The 26837-nt window shown below is 45.0% G+C and overlaps 1 protein-coding gene across 1 annotated transcript in view; it reads right to left on the bottom strand.

Moving 5' to 3' along the window:
• The window catches only part of ATP2B1 (ATPase plasma membrane Ca2+ transporting 1), a gene marked incomplete in the record, with an annotated part of 2275481 nt that overhangs the window by 2218558 nt on the left and 30086 nt on the right, over positions 1 to 26837 (bottom strand). The window contains 1 exon segment of the mRNA XM_044087859.1: positions 21457 to 21866. Within this exon segment, the coding sequence (XP_043943794.1) occupies positions 21457 to 21664 (208 nt within the window).

Genomic DNA, 26837 nt, shown 5'->3' with positions numbered 1-26837 from the left:
CTGCCAAACAGGTGCTCTTGGTTTAGGGGTGCATCCAGTAATTTTGCTTTGACATGATCTGGCACGTTTTGTTCCTTAAGCCAAGTATGCATTCTAAGAACAGACCCAGTGACAGCAGCCCTGCAAGATGCTTCTAAGGCATCAAACCCACATTGCAAAGTATGTTTACCAACTTGGTTAGCAGAATGCATTAAATCTTGTAAATCTTTGTGTTCTGCAGTCCGGAATCAACATCATTTTCTGTTTAATTAGTTCCATGCTGCTGATACTTTAATATATGAAACTGGCAATTTAAAGCCCTAATGGCCAGAGTAGCAGTTGTGTAAACCTTCTTACCTCATCTGTCTAAAGCCCTAGAATCCCTGTCCGAAGGGGTAAGATTTTTGGCAGTAGTAGCCTTAATGTCCTTGGGAATGGTCTCTGGATCCGCAGTAGGATTCTTGAAAAGGAATGGGAATCAGGTTCTCTATAGTACCGGTCAGGTTTCCTGGGAGCAGAAGGCAAAGTATCCGGGGTAAGGCTGGATTCCAAGAAAACATCAGGAGGGATAGCTAGAGGTCTGTGCTGAGGCAGGTTTAAAAATTCCCCGAGTCTCTTTTTGGACTGACAGTAGCCCTGGCTCTCCTAGCGGAAATACTCTCCAAGGGTATGCAGGGTTTCACCAAAAGAAAAATCTTCTGGAGGGGAAGCAGAGGGAATGGAATCCTCTGCATCAGAATCCTCACAGGTGGATAAGGGAATGCCCTGGTAGTCAGAAGGAACAGAGATATCAGATTCCTAATCAAAAGAATCAGAAAGAAAATCAGTTCTAGGTCTCAAGAGGGGGAAGGCTGGATTCCCCTAATTAAGGTAATAAAAGGTCTTCAGCCATTGTAATCATTTGTTTTTGTGGCATGTGGGCCTGAGAATCAGCTTTGGTCGGTTTCCTATGCGTAGTGTGCACTTTAGGCCTGAGAAATTCTGTATTTTTGGCTTGAAACAAAGTCGTTGGTTTAACATGAAAATCGGAAGGCCTGAATACACCCTCAGAAGCCGGTGAATGCACAGCGGCTCCAGACCCATCCATGGTAGAGACATCTGCAGGTTCCATTGACTAAGCATCTCATGGCATACCAGACTCCAACTGGGTCTCAGTAGAGGCCTGCGAATCTGTAGAAGCAGGTATCAGGGGCTGTGAAAGCGCCTCACTGAGTACCGGCGGACTGGCAACTAGCTTAACGGTAGCATCATCGGCAGTTTTGGACCTATACGGTCTGTCTCTGTCTTTATCCTTATGTTTTTTCAGAAGATCAGTAGTCGGATGGCTTATCGAAGCCATTTTGGAGTACGAAGATAGGCCGCAAAAGAATTTAGCAATAAAAATTGCCCGAACAGTTCGGGCATTGAACAAAGCACAAAACTGATATAGGGAGGGATGTCGTGGTCTGGGCCTAGACAGGTGACGCAGTAAGAATGAAAATCTCTATGGAGGCATTTGCTTTCCACAAGCAAGATAATTATTCATTTTTTCTGACATCGGTTAGAGCAAGAAAAAAAAGGATCCCAAACGGGGTACTTATATTTTAGAAGAATTCAGGTCTGAAACTCAAAAATGAAAATTTCAGGAGTCGGCTGACCGGCACTTGCAAACCGTTTCTGCTTCGGGCACCGTATGGCAAGAAAGACTGATGTAATGGCGTCGGCTGCATGCTTTATACCCCTGATGACCGGACGTCATGGAAGAAGCAACAGCATCCGAAGCAGAAATCCCAAGACTCTGGTATTCAGGCCGGCTGAGGGCTACCTGCAGGCAGATGACCCAAATGTGATGACTGCAACAGTGAAACACTAAGAACATCGCTAAAATCGTTGCTCTCATCTCTAGGATATTTATATGCAAAATTGGCCTCCTCAGGGGACCAGGTGCCTTGGACTGTCTTCCCCAGATAATGCCCCCACTCTAGTTGGGAAGCATCTGTGGTCACTATGGCCTTGGGCTGAGGGGGAATGAACAGGCAACCTTGTAGAAACTGGTCTGAATGAATCCACCACTTGAGATCTCTTGCAGGTGTGAGTGATTCTCATCTGGCAAGACATAGGCCGATAAAGAATCAGCCATTCAGCAGCTGACATCCACTGAAGAATTCTCATATAAAACCTGGACAATGATACTAATGTTTTTGCTGCCGGCATTGATCCCAAAGTCTGAAGGACCAGGTGGGCTGAAATTGAGGTGCTTCAGATTATCTTTTTGACTTGGGATCTTATAGTCTGAACTCTCAGTAATGGAAGGGAAGCAATGGTTGTTTTTGTATTGAGAATTTCTCCTATAAAACTCTGAGTTGGTTGTAGATGAGAATTGTCGCGGTTTATGGTTATCCATTCCATCCCCATTACCTCAGAAAGAGTTTATTGCCATGCCATAGGCACCTATAGCTAGACAGACAGGAACAGCTGACTGTAGGTTCCAAAACAGTCCTATAAGTATCTTGAGAAACAGAGGGAAGTTGAGAAAGAATGAAAATGGACAACACAGATGCCTAGTTATGGGGAGTATATAACTTTTAAATCCGATTGTCCCATGGGTTGAAGAAGAACGAAAAGGACCAAGTCCCCAGCTACACTGATCTTGGGTGGCCCTCATGAAAAGATATCCCGGAGTACTGCCAAACCAGTGATTGCTCCAATTCTAGATACGATATCCAATTTGTAATGAACAACAAAACTAGGAGTACTGGACCATGTAGCTGCTGCATAAATCTCATTAACAGATGTTCTAGACGAAAAAAAAGGTGATGTAGCCATGGATCTGGTTGAATGAGCCTTAGGAGCATTGAGCAGGACCATGCCTTGTTGAAAAAAATCCACTTTGCCAAATGATTTTAGATACTGGTAATCCCAGTCTTTTTGGTGAACAGTTTAAACAAACAGTTGATCTGACTTTCTGAAATGCTTGTCCTGTGAGGATAAAATTGTAGTTGCCCATGTACGTCTAGGAGATGAAGCACATGCTCTCCTTTGAGAAATTTGGAACAAAGACCAGTAAATGACTAAATTGATTAATGTCATTTTCAGAAGCAACTTTGGGAAGAAAAGAAAGGTTGTCTGTAAGGTAACCTTATCTTTATAGAAAATAATGTAAAGTTTTTTTTTGTTTTTTTTTTTTTTTGAGGAGACACCCTGGAATTCAGATAACCTCTTAGCAGAAGAGAAGGCTACTAAAAATACCGTTTTCCATGAAAGAAATTTTAAATCAGTGTTGGCTGAAAATTCAGAAGGTTTCAGAGTTAGACCTTGTAGCACAAGTGTGAGATCCCAGGGAGGTGAAGGATCCTTTAGAGGTGGTCCGAGTAGAAAAATACATTTTAGTAATGCTTTGCACAACTTGGATGAAGCCAAGGAATAATTTCTGTTACCCGTGTGGAAATTATAAATACCTGCCAACTGTAGTTTATTGGTAGAAACTGGAGCAGATAAAGGATCAAACTCATTGTTTAAACACCCAGAGGGAGAATCTTTTTCACTTGCTCTTTATAAACTTTCTTAGTAAGATAAGTTAAGTTATGTACTCACCATAACGTTCGATGTATGTAGTCCATCTCGCCTCACATTCTTACCCAATGGGTTCGGAGCCGAATATTGGCTCCGACTCGGACAAACTTTTCTAGCTGGAAGTCCTTCTATTGGCTGGGCTAAGATGGTATCCCATGCTGCATTGCTCCATATCCCCAGATCTAGTTTGCTGCGAACACCAACACTCATACCTCATGCATAACACCCAAGGAAAGAAGAATAAACGAAGAGTGAAGGGAGCTCCGAAACCCAGACCTAACCTCCAGATCCTCCAGGAAGGGGGAAGGTGGGGGGGGGTAAGTAAGAATGTGAGGCGAGATGGACTACATACATCGAACGTTATGGTGAGTACATAACTTCTTGGTGTTATGTAGTCCAATCTCGCCTATATTCTTACCCGTGGGACAGCGTCCCCAGCACCTAAATCCTGGGAGGCTCAGTGGAAGATACTCCTGAGCACTGTGGAACCAAAGGAAGACCTGCCCCTAGATACCACGTCCAACTTGTAATGAGTAACAAAGGTGTGAGGAGATGCCCAGGTAGCTGCAGCACAAATATCATCCATAGATAATCTGGCCTGATAGGCTGTAGAGGTAGATACAGCCAGAATAGAGTGAGCCTTGACCGGAAACAGTAGGTTTTACCCCGTGAAGAATAAATGAAATCGATGCAATTGGATATCCACCTGGATAGGGTGATTTTGGAGACAGAAGACCCAATTCTGTTTTCCGAAAAGGAAACAAACAGCCGATAAGATTTTCGGAGATCTTTGGTTCTGTGCAGATAAAAACGTAACTGTCTGTGTACATCCAATTGATGAAATTTAAATTCTGCCTTGTTTGAAAACTGGGGAAAGAACACTGGCAACTCAATAGATTGATTAAGATTAGATATGGATGCCACTTTAGGTAGAAAGGAAGGGTTTGGTCTAAGAGAAACCCTGTCCTTATGAAAGATCAAGTATAGGGGTTTGATAGAGAGCTTGAATCTCAGACGAGTCTGGCTGATGTGATGGTTACTAAAAAGGCAGTCTTCCAGGTCAAGAATTTTAAGTCACAAGTAGTTACAGGCTGAAAGGGTGGTGAAGTAAGAGCCTGCAGAACAAAATTTAAATCCCAAGGCATGATAACTTCCGAAACAGGAGGACAGAGTAATAGAGTGCCCTTCAGGAAAGCCTTAGAGAGTCTGTGAGCCATCAGACTAGGCTCATTAGCAACATGAAAGTTAGAAATCGCTGCCAACTGGACTTTAATGGTGGCGGATGCTGAGCGCTGATGAAAAAGCATAGACAAGAACTCCAAGACAGAAGCAATTGGAGCTGTGTAGGGGTCAATCCCTTGGGTATGAGCCCAAATAGAAAATATCTTCCATTTACTGGAATAAATCTTCCTAGTAGAGGGCTTATGAGAGGAAGATAAAATATGAACTACCTCTGGTGAAAAAAGTGATGAAGCCTAACTAATGACAGAAGTGGAGTAGCCAGGCTGTCAATCGGAGGGTCTGCAGAGAAGGATGGAGCTGCCCTGACATGTGTGTCAGTAAATCTGGTTGTGGGTCCAGAGTCCAAGGCGTGTCCACGATGTGGGGATGGAGAAAGGGGAAACAAATTTGACGAGGCCAGTGTGGAGCAATCAGAATCATTCTGCTTCCCAAGGATTGCGCTTTCTGAATCACTTTTGACAGCAAGGGAAACAGAGGGAAAGCATATAGCAGACCAGAGGGCCAAACGTGGACTAGAGCGTCCCTGGATGACTTCCCCTGGGGGGGGGGGGTCAACGTGAAGTAGTTGCTGCATTCGGCATTGAAGGGGCTGGCAAAAAGGTCGCAGCAAGGCTGATCCCATCTGCTGAAAATCCGTTCTGCAACTAGATGGTTCAGGGACCACTCGTAAGGCATCAGAATAGCTCTGCTTAACCTGTATGCGATCACATTGGACTTCCCCGGAATGTGCGTTGCCACCAGAAACCGTTGGGAAGATACTGCCCACTGCCACACTCGCATGGCCTCTCTGCACAGTTCCTCCCTGCTTGTTCAGATATCACACCAATGACATATTGCCCGAGTGGAATGCAATCGTCCCGAGAGGTAGAAAGCTCTGAAGTGCCTGCAACGCAAGTAACACAGCTCTCATCTCTAGGACGTTGATATGCAGATGTATCTCATGCTCTTGCCACGTGCCTTGGACTGTCCTGCCTAGTTAATGCCCCACCACCCCATCCCATGGTCACCGTGGCAATAAGGGGCGGTGGAACAAAGGGTTTTCCCCTGTCCAGACTGTTGGTGCAAAGCCACCAACTGAGATCCTGTTTGCATCTGTCCACGAGCAAAATAGGGTGGGAAAGTGAAAGTCTTTGGAGAGACCACTGAGCAAAGAGGAGCCATTGAAGGAACCTCATATGTAATCTTGCTAGAGGGACTACCATAACTGTTGCTGCCATAGTCCCCAGGAGTTGGAGAACCCATCTTGCCTTCACTCTTCTCAGGGGGAGCAGGGCGTGAACCTGTTGCTGTAAGACTGATTCTTTCCTGAGGTAGAAAGGCCCGCATTTGAACGGTGTCTAGCTCTGCACCTATAAAAATGACACGCTTTGAGGGCAACAAGGCAGATTTTTCCCAGTTCAATGTTATGCCAAACTGTTGGCAGAGTGATGGTAGCGTCCCTGGTTTGGATTAGTAGATGCTTGGTGGTGGCAGTGAGGAGCCAGTCGTCCAGATACGGAAACACTTGGAATCCTTGATGTCTCAAGTGAGCTGTCACCACCGCCATACACTTGGTGAACACCCTGGGGTCTGTGGGGAGACCAAAGGGCAGGGCTTGAAACTGAAAATGACTGGCTCCCAGCTGGAAGCGTAGGCGATTCCTGGATGCCCTGTACATTTTGATATGGTAGTAAACATCCTTGAGGTTGATGGAGCACATCCATACTTTTCCCCAACAATTAGAGAATTAGAGAATTGACTGTAATGTGACCATACGGAACTTGGACTTTTGTACATGGTTGTTCCGTTGGCCGAGATCCAATATGGGTCTTAGGTCCCCTGTTCTTTTCAGCACCAAAAAGAAAGAATCTTGAGTAAGTCCCTAATCCGATCTGGTCTGAGGGGACATGCTGGATGGCTCCTTTTTCTAGCAGCTTTAAACCTCTGAAGCTGCGTAATCCCTTTGACTGGGTGGAACGTCCGGGATTTTTCTGACTGGAGGGGGAACTGACGAAAAGGGGATGGCATAACCTCCGGAAATTATTCGTAATACCCAATGGTCCTGGGTGATGCTTTTCCAGGCTTCCGGGTATAACGATATTCGACCCCCGATTGGCTCTGGAAACGTACAGTCGGGCCTCCCATCAGGAGCGACGATAGGGAGATCCACGAAAGGAATTGCGATCTCCCGAATTGTGGGGGCCCCCTCTGACTCTAGGGCGGCGTCTTCCTGAATAACCTCCCCCCTCCTCTGTCTCTGGAGGGGGGCTAACCTTGTGAATCAGGAAAAAACCTCCTTTTTGAACCACATCTTTCCACCCCTCTGGGCCGTGGGGCAAGGCCTAGAGGGAAGGGAAAAACGGACCCCTACAGCGGACAGAGTTTTCCCTCCTGCTCACACCTGGTGAGGGTGTCTTTCACTTTGGTTCCAAACAAAGAAGAACCATCAAAGGGGGCGTCAGTGAATGAAGACTTGAAGGCCTCCATGAGATGACAAAGGTGCATCCAGGCTTGCCTCCTAAGGGCGACTCCTGAGCTTGCTGCCCTACTCACTCCCTCGGCTGCATATGAAATTAGCCTCATGGAGGAGTTAACGATGGAATTGAGGTGTTAATGGTCTAGGCCACCACCTCAGAAACATTACCCGTGAGAGCATCTCCTAGCTCCTTGAGGAGATCTCTCTGGAGCCAAGTAAAGTGAGATAAGTAGTTCAGCGACCGTAAGGTAAAGGTTGCTGACGAAAGGGTACGCTTCCCGTACCGATCCATAGTCCTAGACTCCTTGTTAGGAGGCTGGACGGAGGAAGAAGTGTCGGCTAATTCCTTCTGGGTGGCTGCTACCACCACCATGGCATCCACAGGGACTCCCTTGGACAAAAATTCCTTACCCGGGGGAGCAGACAGAAATTTATTGGGTCTCCTGGGTATAGGTTGCACAAAATCAGGGTTCTCCCACACCCTCCGACAAATTAAATCCAGGAGCTCGAAGGGTGGGGACACCCAGGAGGCAGAGGGCTGAGCACCAAAGGCCTTCAGGAAGACCGAATCCTCCTCGGAGGGGGCTTTGGATGGACAGTCACCTCCGTTTCAAAATCTTCAGGAGGTCAGAGAAAGAAACATCCTCAAAGGATGACTTGGGGGACCCCTCAGATTCCTCGAGGTAAGTATCGGAGGTGAGAGACTCATCCTGGGAGTCTATGTGCTTCCTCTTGCACGTTTTCTTTCTAGGGGGCTCCTCAGGCAAACACTCTGAGGGGCCCTCAGAAACTTGGGGACCACTCGTGGGGGTATCCTGAGGCCTTGGGGCTCCGCTGTCTGATAGGTGGTGATCAGAGACCCGCACCGGAGTGGTAGGGGACAAAATTACCGACCCGCATGATGTAGCAGACGATCTGGCCAGCGCACTCCGCATGGCTTCAAAGACTGGCCCTCCCGAATCCAAGGACCGACAAGCCTCCTAGTCCACGACAGGAGTCGGGGTTCCCTGGGCCGAGGCACCGAGAGGGAGACTAGGAACAGGTAGATGTCCCGAGGCCTCTCCCTCGGGCCCGAATGAAGAATCCAGAGTCCTGAACCCCGTGGATGGCGCCAACGGGGTCGGAGCAGACGTCGGCACCAATAAGCCAGGAGGGGCCATCGGAACAGACCTGGAAACATCACATGGAGCGAAGCACTCCGGCTCCAAAGACAGAGATGCGCTCGGAGGAGGAAGAATTGAAGAAGGTAGCAGGACGGGCTCCGGAGCCGAGAACAATTTAGCCAAAACCGGTGACTGAAGGAGTCTCTGCACCACCCTATTGACATCCACATCTGAAAGTGTCCTGGAGGACAGGGAGGGAGATAGAGATCTCCTCTCAGGTGAAACTTGTCTAGTACTGGGCGATCGGCTCCGAATAGGTTCCAATATAATTGGAGCCGATGCCGGTTCCATCAACACCGACACTTCCTGCAGCCCCGAGGACAGTGGAGCCGAGGAGGTCGAAGCTAATTAGATTACTTTCTCCGGTGGCTCCGAGGAGACTGAAGGAGCCGGAGAACTCTTTTCGATTTAGTGGATTTTGGTTTTGAGCTGGAAGCAGATTCCAGTCCCTCTTCGAACGAGGGTTTCAAGAGTCCCTTCAGAATTAACTTATTCTTTCTTTCCTGAAGTACCCTGGGACTAAAATCATGGCAGAAGCTGCAGGACTCCTGAAGATGGATTGCTCCCAGACAATAGACACATACCAATGTCCATCAGTGATGGACATTTTATAGCCACACAGAGCATTTTTTAAAACCCAAAGGCTTGTGCTCCTTGGAATCTTTAGACATCTTAATAAAGTAGCACAATTATCCTTTGATCACGGTACAGAACCGATGGGAGAAAAACAAGAGTCACAAAATACACCACACTGAGCACGGGAACAAAACTACCACTAACCAACTTGCACAAACAATCCTCAGATCGGACACACACTAATTAGAGGTTTTAGCCCTAGTTGCCTTAAACTGTTTTAGACCAGTACTAGCACACACAAAGGAAACAAGACACTAAAACCTCTAATTTAAATGGTTTTAGACAGACACACACAGGGACAAGCAAGGGGACAGACTAGGTCCTCCAACTGAAACGGGCCTAGGCCGTTGGAACAGCTAGTGGGATACCACAAAAACAATCACACTACAAATTATGCACAAAACACCAAACTAGAAATAGCTATTAAAATAGCTGTTTGTAATAAATTCTCTCAATAAGAAGAAAAAAGGGTACTTAGTCACAGCCAAGAACGAGACCACATCCGAGCTACATGAGCAGCAAACGAGATCTGGGGATATGGAGCAATGTAGCATGGGATACCATCTTAGCCCAGCCAATAGCCGAGCTAGAAAAGTTTGGCCAAGTTGGAGCCGATATTCGGCTCTGAACCCACGGGCAAGAATGTAGGCAAGATTGGACTACATAACATCTGTACATATGGGAGAAGAAAGCCTGGGCTGTCTAACCATTACTGGAAGTGGAGAAACCACGTGGTTAGTCTGAAGGTCTGGATACTGAAGTGTTGGATCTCTGATTGGGGAGAGATGAGATCTAGAGAGGACTGCAGTACCCACGGAGGATAACAAAGGAGAGACCATAGCAAGGGAAACCATACCAGTCGACGCCAGAAGGGGGCAATGAGCATGACTGAGCTCTTCAGCCAACTTGCTTTCTGCGGAAATGTGGGTATCGAGGGAAGAGGGGGATAAGTATAAAGGAGCTCAGCGGGCCAGGCGTAGACTAGAGCATTTCTTGGCGACTCCAGAAGGTGAAGTAAGAGTCATTTACCTGCTGCACTTGTTGTGGGGAGATGCAAAAAGGTAACAGCAAGGCTGACCTCAAAGATGGTAGATCTTTTTCTGCTACAGATTGGTTAAGAGACCACTACTGAGGCATCAAGATGGATTTGCTTAGTTTGTTCACTAACATGTTGGTTTTCCCCAGGATGTGCATTACAACTAGAAAGCAGTCAGACATAATCTATTCCCACACGCTCATAGTCTCTGCAGGGGGGATAACATCAGTTTCCTCCCTGTTTGTTAATGTACCAGACCACAGACATGTTGTCAGTCTGAACTGCAACTGTCCCCAGACGGAGAGCATCTCAAAAAGCCTGCAGTGCAGGCAGGACTGCTCTCATCTCTAGCATACCGACATGCAGATTGGAAATGCCCTCCAACCCAGCTGGAAAGCGTCCATGGTCACTGTGGCCAATGGAGGCAGCAAAACAAACAGATGGCCTAGATGAAGGTCATCCAACGGAATCCACCAGTGAATTTGTTATTTGAAAATTGAAGTTAGCTTTACTGGTAAGCATAAGGGTTGACACAGAATGGACCACTGAAAAGCTAGAGTCCATTTAAAGACATGCGTAAAGAAATGTGCCAAGGGAAGCAGTACAATGGCTGCTGCCATAGAACCTAATGCAAACAGATCTTGCTGGAGGAGATGGAGGAGATGGATGGGAAATAGGTGAAGTGGATTTTTTTATGGTGAAAATGCAATAAAGTGGTTGTGAAGCTATTTGGGTTTTTATGTCCAGAAGTATACCAATAAACTCCAGGCTCTGAACTGTTGTCAAGTTTGACTTGGTATAAATTTATTGTTATCCGCAGTAACTGGCAAATCTGTAGCAAATAGTTCTTGAAATATAGGAGAAGATACTTGGAGGGGGCAGTGAGGAGCCAGTCATCCAGATATGGAAACACTCTGAATCCTTTGGGTCTCAGATGAGCAGCCACCACTTCCATACAATTGATAGAACACCCTGGGAGCTGTAGTGAGTCCAAAGGGCAACGCACTGAATTGATACAGACTGGCTCCCAATGGAAAGTGTAAATGACTTCTGGAGCACCTGTATTTTGATGTAATGGTACACATCCTGAAGATCTAAAAAGCACATTCAGTCATCCTTGTGAAGAGAAGATTGGACAGTGACCATCCTTTTGGAACTTTGCCTTCTTCACATACTGAATCAGGTTGCTTAGATTAAAAATTGGTCTGAGGTCTCCTGTCTTCTTGGGCACTGAAAAGAAATGAGAGTAAGTTCCAAATCCTATTTGGTCTGGTGGGACCTCTTGGATGAAATTCAAAAGTTGCTAGAAAAAAAGTATTTTGCTGTACCCTTCCTCTGACTGGGTGGAACATCGGGAACTTTTTCCTTTTGTGAAGAGAGATTTGTAAAAATGGAATGAAATAACCTATGGATATGGTTTCTAGCACCCAAATATCTTTACTCCTGCTCCCAGAAGTCTGTGCAAATGTAATCATCCCTAGACTGCCTCCAGAATGGACAGCGCTTCTGGAGTGCTGAAAATGTATGCCCAGAAAGGAATCCTGGAACCCCTTGTTCTGCGAGCCTCCTCTACCGCTAGGCAGCGTGTCCCATTAGAATTTCCTCCTCTGCCTCTGGAGGAATTGTCCCCATGCAGAGCTTGAAAAGGTCCCAGAGATTTTCAGTTACACATTTTCTTACCACTTCTCAGATTCCTGAAAAAGGTCCGTTGAGGGGTACAGAACTTTAATCCCACTGCAGACAGGGTCTTTCCATCTTGTTCACTGCAGGTAAGAGTCTCTTTTACAGATAGCCCAAATAAAGAAGAGTCAATGAACTGAACGCTGAAACATCTTAAAAGGGCTCCCCAAAGTCACTTAGCCACATCCAGGCATGTTTAAGAGCAATACCTTATCCAGACGCTTGTGAGGTGACTTCAACTGTGTGAGAGAAAACCTCATTGCAGCATTTGAGATGGACATTAAGGAAAAAAAAAAAAAAAAAGATTGTGGCCAGCTGCGAGGTGTTCTTCTGAAGTCTTCCACAAACATGGACTCAGAATTTGAAAGCTCTTTGGTGAAATCTCTCTCTCTCTCTGAAGCCTCGTGAAGTGCTAGGTAATTAAGAGACCTCAGGTCAAAGGTTGCTGAGGCAGAGACTTGCTTTCCAAAAGTGTCCAGTACCCTAGACTCCCTTGTTTGGTGGATGAACAGATGAGCACTGCTCTGCTAGCTCTTTCTTGGTGGCTGCCTCCATCACCACCACCACCATAGCATCAATTGGGACTTTGCTCTGGGTCAGGGGGGGGGGTCTGGCTTTCAGAGAGGATAAGAACTTGTTAGGTCTCTTTGGAACAGATTTGATGGTATCTAGTTCCTTCCAAGACTGGCAGGAGAGCAAATCAGTAAGTTCATCCGACAGGGGGGGGGTTACACTAACCCAATATATAGACAGGCCTGAACCAAAAACTTACAAAAATACCAATTCTTCCAGAGGGGATTTTTTTGTTTGAGGATATGTAAAATGTCTCCATAGGTGAGGTCATCCAATGGTGATATGGGGGACCCTTCTCCTTTATCAAAAACTGTCTCTCCAGTGGAGTCGCTCATGGAGGACACCAATGTGTCGCTTTTTGCTTCAGATCAGAGGACCTAGTATCCGAGGGTTGTAGTATAGTGCTAACTGAAATGACAGGAAACTAAGCCTTTGTATCGGATGGTTGCAAATCAGAGGATTGGGGTCTTGGGATCTGATGGTGTCAGATACAAAGTTTTTCTACTCGTGGACAGCGGCTCCAACAAAAACCGGGGGGGGGGGGCTTCAGTGGGGAGTGTTTTTGATGCTCCAACAGAACAGACTTGCTAGTTTTGGAGGGGGGGTTGGGCCCCAGAAGCTGTAGCAAGGAAAAGACCCATCAAAATCAACTTGTTTCTTCTATCTGCCAAGCCTCTTGGATTGAGGGCTGAACATAGGATGTCCTTCTAGATCACTGTTGCAGTATTCTTGAAAGAAGGGATGTCCCATCCTGGGAAGCCAGTCACTTGGTCAATACTGAAAAGCTTGAAAAGGATCCTGTTTGCACCATACGTCTTACTTATGCTCCTTGCACTAAACGTAGGGCATAAAAAGGCACCTACAGATGCAACTACCCAAACTGAATTTCCCCTCATCTCTTGGTGGGAACCACTTGCCCTGGACCATCCTTCTCAAGTAATGCCTCACCCCTACCCCAATTGGAAGAAGTCTGTAGTCACAGTGGCTAGTGGGGCGGTAAAATAAAAGGTCAACCTACATAACTGTCATCCAACTGGATCCACAAATTGATTTGCAAATCAGTGTAAGCTTGACTAGAAATGATAGGGGTACTCAGACTAGACTGCTGAACAGCTAGAGAACATGCATATAGTATCATGCTAAAGGGAGTAGTACTACTGCAGCTGCCATGCACCCCCACGCTCCAATAATTAATCTGGCTGGAGAAGACTGAGAAGAATCTGATGAACCCAAGATCTGACTGTCTACGAGAGGAATTAGTAAGGAAGCCATCTGTTTTGTCAAGTTCAGATTTGCACCAAAAGACTCCAGGCTCTGCAATGGTGCTAGATTCGACTTGGCATAATTGACTGTTATTACCAGTGAGTGACAACGTTGGAGCAAACAGTCCCTAGATTGTTTAAGGAGATGCATAGAGGGGGTGGGAAGAGCACGTCATCTAAATATGGAAACACATGGAATCTTTGGAGTCTCAAGGCAGCTACAACCAATGCCATACACTTACACCCTAGGGGCTGTGGTGAGCCAAAGGGCAGGGCTCCGAATTGGCAAGGACTGGTTCCCAACCAAAAAAAAAAAAAAAAGTGTAAACATCTTCAGGAGCACCCGATTATTTTTATGTGACAGTACGCATCCTGAAGGTCTATACAGCATATCCAATCAATTGTCCTCGAGAAGAAATGGCAGGATGGACTGGACTGTGGCCATTAGGAGCTTTGAATTTTTCATACAGCAATTCAATTTGCTCAGATCCAAAATTGGTCTCAGGTCCCCGGTCTTTTTCAGCACTAAAAAGAAATGCGAGTAGGTTCCAAATCTTATTTGGTATGGTGAGACCTCTTGGATGACTCTTGTCTAGCTGCTTTTGAATTTCTTCTGCTGCTGCCTTCCTCCGAGTGAACGTCGGGAAGTTTCTTCGCCTTTTGTAGACTGGGGGTTGAAAAAATGGTATGGTGTAGCCTCTGGACATTAATTTGTAGCACCCAGGAATCTTATTATAATAGCCCAGGCATCTGGGTGCAAGAACAATCATCCCTTGATAACCTCCAGAGGTGGGCAGTCCTTTAGGATCACTGAAAGGGTCTGTCCAGAAAGGAAATCGCTAAACCCTGATTTTGTGAGCCTCCACAGCCTCGGAGGTGACATCTACCATTAGAACTGCCCCCTCTGACTCTAGAGTTGTTGCCCCATGCAGATCCTGGAATGGTCCCAGAGATTTGTGGAGCCACACTTTCGTACTACCTCTCTGGATTTCTACAAAAGGTTTGTTGAGGGGTAGAAAACTATTTCCATGGTTGACAGGGTCTTTCCTTCTTGTTCATGACAGGTAACAGTCTCTTTCACAGACAGACCAAATAGAGAAGTTCTATCAAAGGGAGCGTTGATGAAAGATGTCTTGAAAGCATCCGCAAAGTTGTAGAGCTGCATCCAGGCACGTCCTCTTATGGACATGTCTAAACTGGCAACCCACGAGGTGCAACATGGACTTCAGAGAATTTGATAGTTCTTTGGTCAAAACTTTCTGTAGTCTTCTGAAATGTGCCAGGTAGTTAAGAGACCCAAATCAAATGTCACTGAGGCAAAGACCATTTCCGAACCTATCCAGTGCACTACAGACTCTCTGTTGAGCAGGTGGACAGATGAACTCTGTTCCACTAGCTCATTTAAGTGGCTGCCACTATCACCATATCATCTACTGGGACTCTTGCTCCACTGGAGTCTATCCTTGGGGAGAGCTAGGAATTTGTCAGGTCACCTCAGTATATGCTCAACTGTATCTGGCTCCTTCCATGCCTTGCAGGAAACCAAAAGTCAATGGTCTCATCTGTCGGGAAGGGGGGGGGGTAACCCAAGACTTACATGGGCCAGAATCAAAAGCTTCCAAAAAATACTCTGGAGAGGAATTATCAATGACCAACTACCTGTCTGAGGAATTCTAAAGGAGACATTATCTGGTGGTGATCTCGGGGCCCTCCTTTCTCAAAATCAGTCTCCTCAGTGAGAGATTCCAACGGAGAAGCTATGTGCCTCATCTTGCACGTTTTCTTTGATGTGGTTGATCCCACAGACAAAAAACCTCTCCGCCACTAAACGTTTGAGAGACCACTCATGAGGCATCAGAATGGACCTGCTTGAGTTTGTCTGCTAGCACGTTGGATTTCACCGGTATGGGCACTGCCAAAAGAAAACAGTTGGAGGAGATCACCCACTGCCAGTCTTAATGCCTCTCAACAAAGAAGATAAGATTGGGTTCCCCAATGTTTGTTGATGTACTAAAATTACAGACGTATTAACACTGACATGCGAATTGATTTCTTTTGGGGACCACGTGCCTTGGACTGTCCTTCCCAAGAAATGTCCCACCACCCACCCCAGTTGGGAGGCATTGGTGGTAACAGTGGCTACTGAGGTGGAAGAACAAAAGGGGGGCCTTAAGAAACCTTGTCTGACTCCACCAAACCCAGGTGGGTCTTTGCATACTTAAGCGAGCTTGACTTGTGAAGACAAGGGATGGCAAAAAAATTGACCACTGAACAGCTAGAGTGTCCATTGAAGAATTTGCATATAAAAACAGGCCATAAGAACCAAGGTTATGGCTGCTGCCATACACCCAAAGGTATGAAGAATCAGTCTGGCTGGGGGAGATGGGTATGACAAAAACTTGTTCCGGTCAGTGCCATCTGATTAACTGCATACAGATTAGCACCTATGAACTGCAGGATCTAAAGTTGAAGCTGCAACTTGCAAAGGTTGACCGAGATGCCTATGGACTGATAACTGGAGCAAGTAGTCCCTGGATTGTTTGAGGAGATGCCTGGTTGGGGCAATTAGAAGTCAGTCATCTAAGTAAGGAAACACTCGCAATCCTAGCAGTCTCAAGTGAGCTGTTACCACTGCCATACATTTGGAGAACATCCTGGGGGCTGTGGGGAGACCAATGGGCAGGGCTCTGAACTGATGGTGACTAGCCCACAGTCAAAAGTGCAGAAATCTTAGGGATCATCTGTTTATCTTGATGTGATATTATGCTTCTTGAAGATCAATGGATCACATCCAACCGTCCTTGCGCAGGAACGGCAGAATGGACTGAAATGTGACCATTTGGAACTTTAACTTCTTTATAAACTGATTCAGATTGCGGTGGTCCAGAATTAGTCTTAGGACCCCGGTTTTCTTTGGCACTAAAGAATCTGGAGTAGGTCCAAATACTTTCTGGTCTGCTAGGTCCTCCTGGATGACTCTTGTCAAGCAGCCGTTGAACTTCTAGAGCTGCTGCCTCCCTCTGACTGGGTGGAACATTTGGGAGTCTTTTCCTTTTTGGTATGAAATTTCCACACCAAAGTATTTACTTTGATTTAAAGTCCAGGTATCAGGGTGCAGAGTCAAGCATCCTCTGACTGTCTCCAGAGATGAGCAGCCAGGCAAGATTTCAGTAACACTATGAGGGTTTATTCAAAAAAGGAGCATCGGAAACCCTGATTTTGTGGGCCTCCTCTGTTGTGAGGATGGTGTCTTCAATTACAACTCCTCTGTCTTCTCCGGGAGAGATATCCCCTTATGAGTCGGATCTCTGAGGGGCAGAGAAATTGATCCCTACAGCAAACAAGGTCTTTCCATCCTGCGCACCTCAGGAAAGGGTTTCCTTGTCAGTGGGGTCAAACAAGGATAATCCAGCAAACACAACACTGATGAAAGAAGACCTGAAGGACTCAAAGGTCAGAAAAGCACATCCAGGCATGTCTAATGGATTATGTCTAATGGCTATGCCTGAACCAACCACCCATGAGGTACCCTCAGCTGCATGGGAAAGTAACTTCATGGAAGCATTACAAATACAGAAAAAAAAAAAAAGAGTGGCCAGCTGGAAAGAAAGCTTCTTGTGGTCCTCTGCAAGACATTGACTCAAAAAGTGATTTGGAAAGTGGACTCAAAGGCATTTGGAAAGATCTTTGCTCAAATCCCTCTGCAGCCTAGTGAAATGTGCCAAGCAATTCAGTGACTGTAAGACAAAGGGTACAAAGGCATAAATGCACTTCCCGAATCTGTACGACCCAGACTCTCTGTTAGCTGGGAATGGACAGGGGAGCTGCTCAGCTAGCTCTTTAGTGGCCGCAACCATGGCATCAACCCCTTTGCTCCAGTGGAGCCTGTCCTTAGGAGGGGAAGGAACTTATCAGGATGATTGGAGATTGGTTATATATTTTCCGGTTCCTTTCATACCCAGTGAGAGACTAGATCTATAATAACCTCAGGATAGGGGAGTCACCCAAGACGTAGATGGGATGGACTCAAAAGCTTCCAGAAACACCGACTCCCCCTGGGAAGGGGTATAGGAGGACCATCCATCTTTCTGCAGGATTTCTATTTAGTTTCCAAAGGAGACATCAGCAGGTGGTGGCCTTAGGGGACCCATCCCCTCCCACGAAGGCAGGGTCTTCTGTATGAGACTCCTGGGGGGGGGTGTCCCACCTCTTGCAATATTCTCCAGACAATCTCCCCGAGGAGGTCCTCCATAAGAGAAGTGTCCGAGGAGAGAAAAGTCTTAGAAGGGGCTGTCTGAATGCTTGATAGGTCTGCGAGGATCAGAACTCAGACCAGATGACTGTAGGATCCACAGAAAAGCAGCAGTGTTTCTCAGATGAGAGAAGACCCTCTCCAGCACCTCGCAGGCAGAAGGACCAAGCAAAGCCATAGCTGACTGCACAGGAGTCAAAGCTAAAGAAGCTATCAAGCCTAGACCCTGCCCAAAGCAGTGCCTCAAAGGAGAGTCCAATGCCAAAGCCCTGAGGGACAGCTCTGACAACCTCAGAGTCAAACCAAGTCCTCCAGACCCATTGCCAACACCTCGGCTCTAAGACTCATCCTTATCCAACAGAATTGGTTCTAAACAAGTCAATGATGCAGTCAGAGTAGAAGAAGATCTAGCTCTCTCTGGATCAATGTAGACATGCTAGGGGTTCTCAGATCCAAAAGTCACTGGATGGATCAGAGAATGAAAAATCAGTAAGACAAATGGAAGGGAGGCTCAAGGATACAATGGAAGACAGGAGACTGCATAACTCCTACCAGAATCTGACCCCAGAGGAACTTCATCATCCTATCAACTTCCACTTCAGAATAAAGCTCTTGCAGGACTAGATGGGGCAAGTAGTAGACTGTGGCCAAGACTCTCTCCTCGGGGTGGCCAAGACTCTCTCCTCGGGGGGGGTCTCCTGCAGGAAGGAAGAGTGGAAATGACGAGAGAGAGGCTCCAGACAGAACCAGGTGGTCAGGTTCTAGGAGACAGATTGTGTAAGTATCAGATCAGAGTGTTTCTGCTTCGGATCCAAGGGTGTTAGAGCCAACGTCTTCTGAACTTTAGCAGGAGGAAGCAAAGTAGAAGCAGACTTGGGGAAAGTGAGTTGAAGACTGCTTCCGAGATTCTCTTTGCCTCCATAGAGGCCTTAGATGTTTTTGCAGGGGTAGGAGCCCCTGAAAAAGAGGAGGTGGAAGAAGAAGAGGGTGTTAAAATGCCCTTTAGGACCAGTTTGTTGCATCTGTCACCAAGAGAAAAAGACAGCCCAGAATTTTTTTTTTTTGTTTTATTAGGGGAAAAGAAACTCCCTATAAAGAGTAAGAGGAGGAAAAAAGGATTGGGGGGGGGGGGGAGCAACACCAATGAAAGGAAAATTAGAATGTTAACTTGAGATAAAACTGATAAAAAAATACTGAGGTATACGAGAGTGACTAAAACAGCAAAAATTATGAAAAAAAATTCAAGAAAAATTACATCCACTAATTAAAACCCATACCAAAGCTTTGCAAGAAGAATCAGCATCTATTGCGATAAGGCAGTAAACAAGATATGTGGTATTACAGGGTATCCAGAGCATTACGGCTAAAAGAAGAAGAAGGAGTTTGAGAGTTGTACCCAAGAATTTAGTAAATGGATCTGACTCAGCTGCAAAGTCAGATCAGAGATCCAGCAGCCGAGAATTCCTGGTGGATAAACCTAGGTCTTTGGTACTGGATGCCACTGGGGAGAACATTGTAGTGGCTCACGACAAAGAGGCAGAATGGTAGCATATCTGGGATCTGTGGGGGAAAGCTCTGTCAGATCTGCAGAGGCAGAGAAAACTCTCTTTGTAGCCTCAAAGGCAGAGCATGAAGTGGTGGAAGAGGTGTTCAGATCTGAGAAGGCAAATTTCTGAACTGTTACCCCCCCACCCCAACGACAATACTCCCGAGGTGGAAGTCGGAGCCAAACTTTCCAATGCCAAGGCTCTGAGAAGGAGAGACAGTTCAGAAAACTTCAGAGTAGAGTTGTGCACCTTGGATCAGACAGCCAGACTTCAGCTCAGAGAGCTCTCCGGATCAGAGTGCATGAGATATCAGAGAAAACCCTGGCTCACAGACAGATAGGATCCTAGGGCTCCGAAGCAGCAAAGGGCATCAGAGAAAGAATTTGCAAGGGGGGTGTTGTAGAAGGTAGGACAACCTTGCCAGAGGGGTAGGCACCGAAGGGAAACCAATCTGTTCCTGCCCAGAGGCTTTTCCTTACCACTTTCTCCACGTCGTCTTCTGGGAGGCTTCTGGAGGAATGAGTGGAGTGTCTATATGGAAAAGTCTGACTTTGCAAAATGGAGAATGGTAGTCTGTCAGGGACTGGATACATGGATGAGGAGTACCTGATGTGGGGAAGTAAAGTCATATCTACAACCTCTTTTGGTGTCTGAGCCGATAAAGTAAAGTCTGATGGTTTGGTATCTGTATGATCCAACTAGCAGTGTCAGACCCAATACAGTTGAAACTGTCTGTGCCAATGAGTCACAGTGCTTCTGCACCCTCAGTTTTTCAGGATCTGGGGTTGACACCTGGTCCTTTGGGCTTCTCTTCCAAGAAGATGCAGAGGACGATTTTGAAGATGAGGGTTTGGGTGATTTTGATGTGGTTTCTACAAAAGAAGATGGCAAGAGACTCTTTAAAAATCAACTTGTTTTTATGTTCTGTAAGGGTGCAGGGATTGAAGCCATGGCAAATAGTGCAATCCTCTTGTAAATGGAGAGGGCCCAGGCAATAAACACCACTGACACCATCACTACCACTACAAATGGATTTCAAAAACAAAAAATACTTGCCCGTTTGTCAAAAACCTAAACAACTAATGCAAAAATCAGCTTCCACTGAAAAATTTACCTCCGCCATGTTTAAGAGGTGATGACGTCTTGTAAGTAAAGTGATAAGTAATAACAATCTGCAGCACTAGCGCTGTAACATATATGATGATCCAAGACTCTACCCATTTCACTTTTCATTTTTTTGAAGTTTCGACATTTTAGTCTTGACATTATGAAATTCAACATTACAGTAACTCAATTAAATGAAGAAAATCCCATAACCCACACACAGTTTAGGCTATTACAGCAGTGATCACAATGATACCTTGCAGAAAACCACTTGGCATTAAACAAACCCTCAAACTCTCACTACTGGTTTAAGGAACGCAGGTTTGTCTGGGTGATACCCAGTTTGGTGGGTCAACCACAATGCGGTTATCAACTGACAGCTGTCCCACTTGTCACTTAAGTTCCCAAGACATACAGACTCAGGTCTTACTGCACAGCCATCTGTCTGGCAGTTAAAGCAGATGATTAAGACTGAGCTATTAACAAGCTGCTTCCTGTATTGCCCACGGTGAGAGTTTCACTCAACCTGCATATGCCTACTGTGCGGCTGTTAGCAAGTTACTTAACCAGAGAGTGCTTGCTCCTGGACTAAGCCTGATAACGTGGAACACTGATCTCCATGGACCAAAACATTTAAGAAAAAAGAGAAAGAGCCAAGTCATTCATCAAGCTCCCCCCATAATCAGCACACCACTGGAGTACAAGTCTACTAGGCTGTTCTTTACATAAACGCACCCCTCACTGTTATTTTCTACTGCACTGCAACACCACAATGTTGTAAAGCATGTTTAGCTTTAGACTGCCAAGTAACCACGAACATATGTTTAACTAATGCCAATGTTTATTCCAGAATCTTGATGACTAATTATTTCATACCACATTTCTCTTAAACACAGAAAAACTGGAAAAAATGTAACAGGTGGAAAGGTGGATAAAACATTTGTAGTTTATTGTTCAAAGAAATTACATGCTTACCTTCAACTGGAGAGGTTTTTAACCTTGTGCAAATTCCCTGGACATCACCATAAAGTTCCTGAATTTTCTCTAATGCCTCTGTTGATCTAAGTTCCATGAGACTGCGCAGGTCCTTAACTGTGATTCCAAATTCTCCATCATGACTGCATTCAGTTACTGAATTTTTAATGCCACTATATACAACCGAATTATTAGTCATATCTCCCATGCTGTAAACAATCGGTAACTCGAGAAAAAAAAGTTTCGGTTTTGAAGAAATAACCCTTTAATTACTGTATCGCCAAGAAATGCCTTGGAGATGCAACCAGTAGACGGCACATTGCAGGAAGGAAAAATGCAACACTGTCAGTTTTCCGTATGGTGCTTAACAGTAGCGTTAATGCTCCTTTCATTCCAGAACTTCCATGAATCTGAAGTAAGGAGAGAAAAAAAGAAATGCAACACCTGAATACATGGTAAAAGACTTGCGTTACTAACAAGACCCATTATTTTCTCACATTTGCTTTTCAGAATACTTTATATTAACACAGTTTTATCTTTACTTTGCATCACTTACAATCTTTACAGTCATTCAATCTTAACAGCAGCTAGAAATATAGAAAGAAAATGTCATATTTCCACGTGGCTGAGTTAACTATATTGAAGGTTCGAATTATACATCCAAATCAGTACTGTACAGAAAAAAATCAGTGACCCAGCTCCGTCATCTAGAGAAATGAACCCTGACTATAACCCAAGACAAGCAAACCTGGGTGCTGGAACAGTTGGGTGGGAAAAAGTGAAATAGAATAGCTAATGCTGGCTCACCCACCCTGGAGGAGAGAGACTGGTGGTTTCAGTCAGATGAGTGCTACTATGAAGGCAGAAGCCTGTAGTCAACGAACAGGGCTGTAAAACTGTGGGCATGAGCTTAGTCCATCCAAACTAGTGATGTATGTACCCCCACATACACTGCAAAGGGCTACATTAGAAGACGGGATAGCTGGGTCTTTTGAAGTGATACCAGCCACTAGGGTCAGGCTAAGTGCATAAAAAGAAAAAGGCCTTATAGCAGACAATGCTCAGTCATCATCTCTCACCTCTCAGGGAATGAATGGGCCCAGGATGGCTCTCTCCTGAAGAGAGCAGGCCAGTAGATCACACACAGCTGATGGACAACAGGCAGTATACCAAATGTGGTAAATACTCCCCATTATTTCAGTAGAAGTCAAGCTGTACAATTACAGGGTTTATATGAACCTTGACAATAAACAATGTTAACAAGAAATACACAAAGAATAGTTACCATAACCTTAGAGAGTTACTGGGCTAATTCAGTCTTCATTGACTTTCCATGACTCTGGCACTTTACAAATGAACTGTTAAAAACTTTCCCAGGTTACACATGCACAGTTTCCTACCCATGATCCCCTGTGCCTCTATCCCCCAAATCCAGTTACTGACCAAGCTAAGCACATGGAGCAACAAACTTTCCACAACCGCTACACACTAAGCAGACTGAATTTCATTAACAACCATGTCACAGTCTCTTACGAATCTTCCTGGATGGATGGCTTACTAAAGCCACACTAAAAGAAGATCAGGACCTGGGATTTCTGTGTTTTAATAACCACACTGCTGCAGCACAGAAGTCATCCAGGCATGCCTTCTGAATAAAAGCTTTTAAAATTTGCAACAGTTCTAGCTGAATGTGTCTTTGGCACAGCCAGTACTACTTCTTTTCCACACCTGTGATACAGAAAGGAAAATACAATCTGAAAGCCAATGGTTTTCACAGAGCTTGCTGACCTTGTACCCGAGCTTGAGGAGAGGGAGAGGGATAGCGAGAGGGAGAGGGAGAAATTACTGTTTCCTGAATGCCTTGAATCAATCCATGTTAATAAACTGACAACACAACATACATTCACCTTTGCTAGAAAACTCTTGGAGGAGCTCTATACTTTGACATGACTCTAACTAGTTTTGGCATAAAGGAAAGGCTGGATCAAAAAGGACCCCCCCCATGTGAAAAAAGTACACAAGTCCATGATGATGCCAATGTCGGTATTAAAAAGCTTGTATCAGGCGATGCAACTCTACAGAAAGCAACAGCAGCCATAGTTGTATGGGTGCACCACACTAGAGACCCTCTGTGCTAGCACAACCAATGCTGAAATATCCAAGCTTCCCAGAAGATGTTCTGGGACCTGAAGTTGACAGCTCATCGAGTCAATGAGATAAACATCAAAAGTTACATACTCATTCAGATAACAGATCTGAATTAACAGTACCATCTTAATAACCTGCAGAAATATGCCTAGCAAAACTTAGATAACTATGTATCAAAACACAGGTTACTTGGTCCCCTCTCTTTTACCCAGAACACTGTCTCCAAATTTCTGCAAACCCACTCTAAGGCACAACAAAAGAAAAAGAAAGAAAGAAAGAAAGAGAAATAACATAACATAAGCCTAATCAGACAGAATGCCTACTCCCACCAACATAAGGCAAGGAGACAACACCAAGAGGGTTAGGAGGATTAAGACAGAACAGACAGACAATCTAGACAGTACAGATGTATAAATAAAACTTAATATATGTCTGAATGATCACTGCTGCAGTAGCCTTGGCTATATGGGTTAGATCCTGCTAAGGATACAGTCTGCCAGCTTACAAAGCTTATGGGCACCTTCCAAACATCCAAACTTTTAGTCAGCTCCAGTAGACCAAAGGATAAAATATAGTGGTTTGGGCACTACACCCTTCTGAGCTTTTTTTTTTTTTTTTTTGATAACAGAAAGGGAGTTTAGAGCCTCCTCCCCTCTACCACAATGCACCACCAACCCTATGCCTCAGATAGTCTGCCCACAAGCAATTACCCACACTAAAAGAAAGTACTGCCTACTAGACAGAGTACTGTCACCACCAAAAGCAACCAGAAAAGGCTCCAGAAAGGTAAATGCAGTCCAGTATGAGCCATGAAGGAGTGGTGACAATCTAGAGGGCATAGGGATGCGGAGAAGGATGGAAGAAGCAAACATCAATCTATTATGGCAAGTACATGACATTCATAATTTATGTTCTCTTCCACCTTCATCAACACACGGGGAGCAGCTATGGACCTGGATTGCAGGTTGAGCTTGTAATGAGAGCCAAAACGTAGGAACTGTGGACCATGTAGCTGCTGCACAAATACCATTAATACGACTGTGGTTAAAGAATGTTGCGGAAGCAACAAGTGCTTTGTAAAATGTACAATCTACTCAGAGGGCAATGGCAAAACTTTTGCTTACAGGCCTAAGGGAAATACAAAGCAGACAGCCATCTGGACGGGGTAACCTTAGACATGCTGGAACCCAATTCAGTCTTAGAAAAAGAAAATGAAGTAAATAACTGTTACCAAAGTCCTTTTGTATGGTGCTAATAAAAGAAGAGAACTGGACAATGGACAAGGAAAGAAATATTCACCTTTACTTGAAAAAATTGTAATGAAACCCAGTAGATGTATAGTCTGGTTTAAGTTTGCCTCTGACACCACCTTGGGAAAGATGGCTGGATTAGTCCTGAGGAAAATTATTGTTATGAAAAATTAAATATGGACATCTGCATGATCAGGACTGTAATTCCAAAATACTCCTGGCTGAGATAACAGACCCCAAAATAATGTTTTCCCAAGGTAGAAATTTAGATCTGCCAAAACTGCTGGTTCAAGCAGTACCTTGTTAAGGCTTTTTAACTAGATAGTGATGTTTCCCCACCAGCCGAGGCCAGACCCAGACTTTGGAATCCGGCCGACCAAAGGGCTGCCTGACGACAGGACAACCCATTTGTAAGGACTGCAGATGCATCCTTGAAGGACATCTGCTGGTTCAAGCAGTACCTTGTTAAGGCTTTTTAACTAGATAGTGATGTTTCCCCAAGGAGGCAAGGGATCCCTCAACAGAGCTTGCAAGACAAAGGCGCCTCTTAATGTTTTTGAGAGCCTCAAGGCAGTGGAAGCACAATGCTCTCCACGTGAAAGTTAGGAATGACAGCTAATTGCACTTTAATCATGGAAAAACTATCCCCACATTGGAAAAGGCCAACCAGGAAATCCAATACAGAGAGCAAAAAAAAAAAATGATAAATGATCCAAACCTTTAGAATTAGCTCAGTGAACTTTTTCCCAAATTACTTCTGTAGGTCTTCCTAGGGCGGGGTTTCTAAGAAGAAAGGAGAATCTGTACAGTTCTGGAAGAAAGCCTGCGTTTTTATGTCATCACTGCAAGTTGAGAAACCAAAATGATCAGATTGTGGGATCCCCACTTCCCATTACAGTAGTTTCACAAGGCTCAATTCTTGGGCCTCTGCTCTTCACCGTTCTGACCAATAACCTATACAGTGCTACTAACCTTGCCTCCATTACACAATATGCAGATGACTCTGCCGTCATCTGCTCCACACCTACCTTAAAACAATTACAAGACAATACCTAAAAATCTTTTACTGCCATTGAGTCTTAGAAAAATACCAGCTCATCCTTAATCCCAGCAAAACCTAATGCTGTTCCCTAACCAATGTCACAAAGAAACCCCCCCCCCCAACAAACTCCCCCCACCAGGACTTTAGAGTGTGATTGGACGAGGTGATTGTAATCAAACCAGCCTTAGAAACCAAGCTACTAGATATCTTTCTAGATAAGTTAAAACTTGACAAACATCTCATGCCATCAAAAAGGCCCACATTAAATTAGGTTCCCTTTACAGAATAAAACCTCTCTTAACCAACTCTTCCACACAAGCTAATAGCCAGGACCCACCTACTATCCACTTTAGTAAAATATAGGGGAGGCATACATTAACCCCCCCCCCCCCCAAAAAAAAAAAAAAAAATCAGACTTACGCAAACTAGAATCATGTTACCACAAGACAGCCAGATTTGCCGCTAACCTGCCCCACAGAATCCATTGTGGTCTTGCTCTTAAACAACTCAAATGGCTAGAGCTGCCCAACCTAGTAACCCTAAACCAACTTATCATAGTCCATTCCATAGTTTACCTGTCGCTCGTTCCTCTCTAACACAGATGACAAGCAGGCGGGGTATTTTGTTTAGATAACTGGAACAAAAAACTCTCCAAAACAAAAAAAACACAGGCTCCGATCTGGCTTGAATAACTCCAAAAAAGTTTAATGTGAAGCGCTTTTCGCCTTCCACCTTTGGAAGACGAAATCAGACAAAAGAAAAAAAACTTCATACACAGTTTTAAAATGAAAAAGGTGCCAAAGCAAAGCAGAGTAATTGGATTCAGCCACCATTCAATTAACTAATTAAATACCAAGTTAAATAATTTAAAAAAAGTGTTCTGCATCAAAAACCTTTTTCTTGTGTTAAAGCTCATGTCAGCAAAATAAGGTCATTCATTT

This window comes from Protopterus annectens, chromosome 11.part0 (assembly GCF_019279795.1).
Source record: "Protopterus annectens isolate FY-2018-M chromosome 11.part0, PAN1.0, whole genome shotgun sequence".
Taxonomy (NCBI): domain Eukaryota; kingdom Metazoa; phylum Chordata; order Ceratodontiformes; family Protopteridae; genus Protopterus; species Protopterus annectens.
This window is presented reverse-complemented; position numbering and strand designations above follow the sequence as displayed.